This window comes from Solanum pennellii, chromosome 6 (genome assembly GCF_001406875.1).
Source record: "Solanum pennellii chromosome 6, SPENNV200".
Lineage (NCBI taxonomy): Eukaryota > Viridiplantae > Streptophyta > Magnoliopsida > Solanales > Solanaceae > Solanum > Solanum pennellii.
Window position 1 is genome coordinate 44008780 of NC_028642.1, and position 8292 is coordinate 44017071.

Here is an 8292-nt window from a genome sequence, read left to right on the forward strand (position 1 = left end):
CACAAAATCACAAACTCTAAGTCACTGGTATTTTTCCTCTATCACAAATAGACATATCACTTAGTATTCTAAATACTATCAATAAGGAAAAAAAATTTGTACAATTTATTTCTATATAACATTGAAGTTTATAGAAAATCAAAAGTACAACACTGCCTTATTATGTGAAGTTTTCATATTCTTCCAACCAATTGCATAGTCCAATTTATCCAGAGTAGAAAACCACAAAATATTTTAGTCTACAAAAATCATACACGCTAACATTGCACATGGAGTATGAAACTACAAAAGTTTTTTTTCTCCAAACAGAATAACACATATTCTTAGACCATCACATAGTTTCAAATAATTTTCCAACTATAACATTTTAACATATTATTTATCAAACAAAATATGGATATCTCATTATGCAAACTAGTAAATTTTAAAGGCAACACTATATGCCAAAAGAAATTCATTTAAAAAAATATACAATTTTGCAGAACTTTTTTCGAATACACACATGATAAATATCAAAATTGTTCACCTTTAAAAACTATTTTCCTCCTTAGATAAACAACAAGAATATTATCAGGTGTAATCTTTAATCGGAATACACTAATTTTTTCTAGTACATTCTCACTTCGACCTTGCTAAACAAAACAACAAATTATTGAGAAGTAATGCATTTATCTTCTATTTTCATGATCAAATTCTCTCAATCAGTAGAATAAAAAAAATACTAACAGTATATTAATTTCCTAAGATTGTTATTCATCTTGTATTCCTAATATACTTAGAACAAAACTTTGAAGAACTTTGTAAGACAAAGAAGTTAAAGAACATTTTCACAACTAGAAAATTAAAACTAGTAGAGAAACTAGAATCAGAAACAGATTAGAAACAATATACGAAATATTTTTCTTAAAGAAGAATTGTTGTTAATATGTGTCTAAAGACTCTTACTGATTCCAACAAACTTTGCGGAAATACAAAGTTACCAAAGTTTAATGAACCAGTGAAGAACAAAATAATAGAAGAAATGAAATTAATTCACAAATCTAAAATTTGTAACACATACCAGAATCTGGAAAAACAGAAAGAAGATCAAGCCCATAGAATGCACAGTGTCCCCTTAAAGAAATTATTCCCCTCTAGTATCCGAGGTTTAATTTGGATATGTCCTCCCAGGGTAAATGATCTCAATCACCAGTGTATTGATACCCAAAACGCTGGTGTCAGCGAGCCTCTCAATGACAGTAAAGTACACTTAGAATACTAGACTTAGTAGTAGAAGAAGAAGTCCATAAATTATATTTTTAAAATGAGAGGAAATCCCTCAATTTATAGAAAACAAAGGGTAGTGCGAAAAGATTCTTATTGTGCCTTATCGGAAAGGTCACAAACCTTTGGAAAAGTCACAATCTTTCGGAAAGGTCGTCATCTTTCATAAAAGTCACAACTTTTCATAAAAGTCACAACTTCTTATAAAATTCATAACTTTTCATAAAAGTCGCAACCTTTCATAAAATTTACAACTCTTCATAGAAGTCGCAACTTTTCATTTTCCATTGACACCTTTTAAAATCCAACACTATTTACTTCTTGTTGTACTACCAAGCATAGTGAAGATATTCATCACCTTTTTCTACAAGGTAATCTGCCTACTAGAGTTTGAAAGTTCTACTCTGATTCCTATGACATCAAAGTTAATAATGAAAATTTCAGATGGCTTATGGATTCCAAAAACAGAATGCATTTTGCCCTTCTATATTGAGTTAATATCTGAAAAGGTTATTGAATTATGAAAAATTATCTTGTTTAGTCGCTAAACTTTATTTTATATCACTAAAATCATTCAACTTAACACATTTATCTTCTAAAATCATTCAACTTAATACATTTATCTTCTAAAATCACTCAACTATTATTTATCATGAAAACAAATTTAACACGGCAAATTAAATTTATTTTTATGCCATGTCATTGTATACCCCACATTAAATAAATTATAAAATTTATTTATTTTAGCGTCATGTAATCATGAACCCCACAAATAAACAAAATTATAAAAATTATTCATTTTTATTTCTTCCCCTTAATTATGTTTTATCAAATTTGTAACTTTTTTTTGGAACTATTACATACCATCAAAAAAAATTTCTTATCAACAATATTTTTAAAAAGTTCTAATCAACATTGGGAATAAATGTTAAATTTAATGGCACCGACTATATTGCCTCCTGTGAAGCACCATCTTAAAAAAAAAAAGTCAACAATATATTGTATCATAATAGGTGTCTCACGTAACCACAAAAAATTATAAAAATAATTTATGTACTATGTTATACATGCTGAAATCTTGTCCATAATGAAGTGTTTTGGGTACATTTTGCGGTTTGGATCTTCATTTTAATTTTTCTGTATATGCATTCTATTCCTGTTAAAAATAAGAGATTATAAGATTAATTATCTCTGGATAAATTCAGTATAGACTTTATATCGCCTTTATGTGGATAAAAACTTTGGAAAGAAATAGAGAAAGAAGTAGAAGAAGGAGGCGGGAGATTTGAGCAAGAGAAATAGGGTTCTAGTATTTTAGAAGAAGACAATTTGTGGATGGGTGGGTATATTAATAAATGTATTTTATAATTTTATTTATTTGTGGGGCCATTAATTATATGGCATAAAATATATTTTATTTTGTCATGTCAGATTTATTTTGGTGACAAATATAATTTAATAATTTTAGAAGATAAAAGTGTTAAGTTGAGTAATTTTAGTGATACAAAATAAAATTTAGTGACTTTACAAGATAAATTCTCATTCAGCGACCTTTTAATTATTTGAGGATTCTAAAATTATTAGTCAGTTGGTAATCCAACAGACCAACAACCTCATGTCTCTTATTTTAAAGGCTGATTTTTATTGTTTGAACATATAAAAAAAGTTGGTCAGATCTTTGCCTATCTGCAGGCCTAAACTATCTATCAAAATAGTGAACTGGTTCAAACCAAACTTCAATTTTCTCAAGCTCTATGTTGATGGATTCTCCAAAGGAAATACTAGTACAGCAGGAGGTGGTGGCATACTCAGAGATCATATGGGCTACATGCTCATGTCATATCCTCAATTTTATGGGCAAAAGTAGTAATAATTATGCAAAGGTCATAGCTATTTTATTGGGTATTCAATGGTGTTACTAAAATAACCTTAGGGCCCGTTTAGATGGCTTAATAAAAGCAGCTTTAAAAAAGTACTTTTGAAAGTGCTGAAACTTATTTTTAAAATAAGCAGTTATGTGTTTTGTATAAAAGTGCTGAAGTTGCTATGCCAAACGTGAAAAGGGGAAAATGGAAGAAAGAGATGTTAAGGTTATGTGGGTAATTTGGAGATTGTGTAAAAATATTAAGGGCAAAAAAATAAAAATGTGGTCAACTTAAAACAGCTTATAAGCTAAAAAAGAAGCCCCCTACCCCAGCTTTTAATTTTTGGCTTAAAATAAGTTACTTTGAGTATTGCCAAACAGCTAAATAAGTCAAAAATCAGCTTTTAAGTCAGTTTGACCAGCTTTTAAGCTGAGCCAAACAGGCTCTTAAGGCTCTTAATCAAGTCATTGTAAAATCAGATTCTATGTTGACTATCCAGATGATCATTGAACAAATACACATTTCTTGGCTAAAAACTTGAAGTCTCTTTTTTCTTCTTAAAAATACAGACGTAACATTTCACTCCATTTCTAAAGTACAAGGAGAATCAAACAGCAGCACGCCTTAACATGAACAAAAAAGAAAATTGAAAACCCAAAACAAATGAATAAATGAAGAGAGTGAGATCCAGACAAACTAAAGCATCAATATACTTTGATACTTTCTACCATTTCTCATGCTAATTGGTAACGCCGATCCAATCCAAACCGAAGCCAATAACAACAGTAGTAATGATCAAACACGGTATCTCACAAGAGGATCCTTAAGAATAAGACGTTCGTGATAAACTCTCCATGCATAATCCTCGAAAGAAAATGAATTGAACATTTGACTTTCCTCCTCTACCGCTATAGTTTTTGAATCATTGTCGCCAAGGCCATCATCATCTTCGCTAAGTGATGGCGATTTGATAGGAAGCAAGGGAGAGACAGTGTTTTCATGAGTTAGTGTAACTAACAATGTCATTGATAGACAGTGTGAGTTACTACTACCGCTGTTGATTTCACAATTAGTTATAGGTACTGGTCTTCCTCTCACTTTTTTCACCTTTCCATTACTCCATACCTGTCCATCATCAACAAAAATTATAGTTATCTCAATTTGACAACACTTAAAATAGGAGCAAATAACATCATTTTTACACTGTTATAATAAGTTCAATCAATCTATAGTTTTACCAACACTGCAAATTTCGTTCATTTTTATTTGACAGCTCCGTACATTTTACTAAACTAAACTTCGCAAAAATTATAAGCTAGGGGTACCCAATATTATTCCTTTCAATTGATGTCGAACAACCAACTACAAAATTCATACTTAATTAAACGTCCAAAATCTTTAATTCTACTACTTGTGCCTTTTAAGTTAAGCAAAATAATGCAAATTATGTCACAATCATTAACAATATTTTGTCTATAGCCTATCGATATATCCTGTAGGTAGAGAATAATGGACGTTGAATTTCTCCCCTTTAATTAATACTCTACCCGTACGTATTTTTATTTTTACTTGATATATCAAGAAAAGATAATTAAGTTTTCCATGTTTTATATACCCTTTATTCTCCAAATCTTCTTGAAGACCTAATATTAAACATCAATTACTAAGAATAATACCTATGTCAATAATTATTTTCTTAATAAATATGTCATGCCAAATAGTTACAAGTAAAAATGAATATAGCAAATATGAACAAATAAATGCCCTTTCCCTATCGAAGATGAAGCTTTTCAAATGGAACAAGTTATAACACGACAGAAGTCTTAATTATTAAATTAGGTAATCAGCTACCTATTTATTCAAATTAAGAAAGAATTTTCTATGCGACTTTACTCTAAGCCGTCAGTCATGTTATAACTAAATGCATTACCAATAAATCCAAGGAAGACGATTAATGACAAATATTTTTAAACTTGAGCAATTTTATATTACTGCACCTACTATATATATTTATTTCATTCTGGAATGATCACGAGTAAAATGAGAAATAATTAGCATATTCTTCTCTAATATAATTATATTTATAATTACTTATAAAACCATTTAGACCAGACACGATTTGTCAATTAGAGCTCAAAATTAGAAAACAAATGGAGCATGTAGGTATCCAAAAAATTTCAAGTTGAGACACAAGATGTGATATTAAGGCGGCAAACCTTACAATTAATTGTCGGTTTAATAATATTATTATATTGTAAGTACATTCATCGAGCCAAATAAAACAAAAATTAAAGTTCCAAATATGCATATCAAAGGGCCTAAATATCTGAGATATGTTAGGTTTAGTGGGTCCTTTTAAGGCTGCTAATTAATTATATCATATTTATCTTGACCCCGACCAAACTCCCCGAGATAATTCAACTTGTATACGAATTAAGGGATCGATTGATTTGAATAAATAATTTGCTATACTGGAATTTTGAATTAGTTGTTTTTGTATTATATTTTAGTGAATATTTTATCTATATTGTAAAAATAACATGCATCCTATAATTTCTAACAATAAATTATTTTGGGTAGAAAATATTGACGTATAAAAATAATTTAAAAGGGATACTTTTGTCATTATAATTATTTTATCTAGAAATGAATTATTTCTTCGTTATTATTCCACCCAAGACAGAATTAAGTTATTCCATTTCAATACTATTTACTCTATTAATCATGAAATAGTTTATCCTAAATTAATCTTAATAAACAAACAAGAAATTTAAAAAAAAAAATAAAAAATTAATTCACTTTATCCATTACCCCAAGTGTGTCTTTAAGGTGTGTTTTATAAATTATTTTTACGATATGGTTTTGGTCATCTTTAATGGGAGAACAAAAAAGTTCTGAAATTTATAAAAGTGCTGTACAAAGAGCTTCACTTCTTGTTATAGATTTTAAAGAGTAAATTATTAAATAAATTAGGATTATTGATTATTATGATCTAGTTTAAAAGTTATATGATAAAAATTTGAAATATGAATATTTAATTCATATTAAAAATGTTACCTGAGCAATATCGCCGAGCGTTACCATGACTGAGTCGACTTGAGGAGTGACAGATACCCAACTGGAATCAGCCAACATGGAGTACTTCCGGCAACGTATTTGGTAATTTAACCCGACTACATACGGGTAAACCCGACCCGGTGAAAGTGGTATGTTACTTGAGCCGCTTTCGGTGTCGGATATCCACATCAACGAACAGAGCCGGGTCCGATCTTCTCCTACCGGGTTCTCAAACCCAACAGCACACGCCAGTTCTTCAATCAACTCCAACCCTAGTTTTTCCATTTGGGAAGTAAATTCATGAATAGAACTAAATCCTAATTCCATTGAACTTGACTCGTCGAGACAAATTGACCGGCCGCTGACAACTTCATCGTCGTCATCCTCATCATTATCGAAGCCTAAAGGCCAGTTCATCGGAAAGCAGAGTTGTTTCTCATCATTGAAAATGGATGCAGATTCCGATTCAGCTGATTGAGCGAGGTGAGAGGAGATGGAGTGTTGTGTGAGCTGGAAGAAACCGTGTTGTTTTGCAGCGAAAAGGAGGTTAGAGTGAAGAATTGATTTTGCATCGGAAAGAGAGATGAGAGGAGAAGAGACGGTGGTTGGTGGAGGAGATTGACGGCGACCGGGAAAGGAGAGGGAAAGGGTGGGTGGGATACGGTGGAGAAGACGAGATAGAGAGTCAGCGGCTTCAGAAGTGGAAAGAAGATTATGATTAGAGTGTGCCGATGGAGTTGGTGGGGGAGCAGTAGTGGTGCCATAAGGAGTAGGAAGATGATGAAGGTGGTGTTCCTGTGTAGACGACGCCATCTTTTGATGCTATGGAGTTTCTTCTTGAAATGCCTACTCTATATATATAGTGGAGACAATTAGGTGGACAAGGCAGGTGGCTCATATATATTTTGAGGACTAAATTATTACTCTAAAATTAAACCAACATTCTGAGGGAATGCTGAGTATTGTTTCTTGCTTCCCTATTTAAATTTAATTTGGCTTCAAATTAAAATATATAGTAAAATTTTTTATAATGTTAATATTTTAATATTTAAGAGGGCTCATTAGTAATACTTTCAATATTTAATAAAAATGTCAAATTTTAATTTGTTATGTATCTTATTTTTATGTTTTTATTATTTGTTTTTATTTAAAGAATATAATTATTTAATAACAAACGGGAGAAAATCAAGGAGAGAATATTTTTTTAAAAAAAAGTAAGGATCACTTAATTTTCTCAGTTACATTTTCAAATAAAATTTAAACTTTGTTCTTTTATTTTCTCCAGAATTTTTATCTTTTTAAAATTATATTCATTCAACAATATATTCTATTTATATTTATTATAGTTTTTTATTAGTTTGTATTCATTCCAATAGGTATGCCGAATGTATCTGTATAGTTATTTAAGAAATATATTTGTATTCATATATTTTTTTCTCTATATAGTCATTTTTTTCTTCAAAAATCTTGTATGTATTCATTTCAATATGTATTTTGTTTGTATTTCTATTTATTCTAGTTTTTATTTAGAATTTTGTATAATAATATATAAAATACAAAAAATTAGTATGATGAAAAAGTGAATAAAATATAAAATTGAAAAGAAATAATTGAATATTTGGTGTACTCATTCTTAAATAAAATACATAACTAGTTGACATACCTTTAGAATAAATACAAATTAGAAAAAAATGTCAAATTCAGAAACAATGCAACATAATTTTTGAATGAATACAACTATTAATTGTAAAAATACGTACTGACTAAAAAAGTATCAAAATTCAATATATACCTCCAAATTTATGAATATAAAAAACAATAAAAATATGAAATACAAAATAAATACTAAATGTGATACATTGACATAACTATCACAAAAAAAGAACAGATATACAAAATGATTTAAATATATGAAATACAATTCCAAATATATGGATACAAAATACAATAAAACAATGAAATACAAAAATACACACTGACTAAAACAGCAACAAAATTCAATATAAACTTCCAAATCTATGAATACAAAAAACATTAAAACTATGAAATATACACAATCAAACTCATATAATGTGTTACAATGACATAACTAACACACAAAAAAAAA

The 8292-nt window shown here is 29.4% G+C and overlaps 1 protein-coding gene across 1 annotated transcript; it reads right to left on the reverse strand.

Annotated features, from left to right (window-relative positions):
* Positions 1 to 3631: 3631 nt before the first annotated feature.
* LOC107021667 (feruloyl CoA ortho-hydroxylase 2) lies at positions 3632 to 7122 on the reverse strand. Its single transcript, XM_015222366.1, has 2 exons — positions 6186 to 7122; positions 3632 to 4253 (listed from the first exon to the last, which is right to left on the reverse strand). The coding sequence occupies exons 1-2, from the start codon at positions 6996 to 6998 to the stop codon at positions 3924 to 3926; spliced, it is 1143 nt and encodes a 380-aa protein (XP_015077852.1). The 5' UTR covers positions 6999 to 7122; the 3' UTR covers positions 3632 to 3923.
* Positions 7123 to 8292: the final 1170 nt, after the last annotated feature.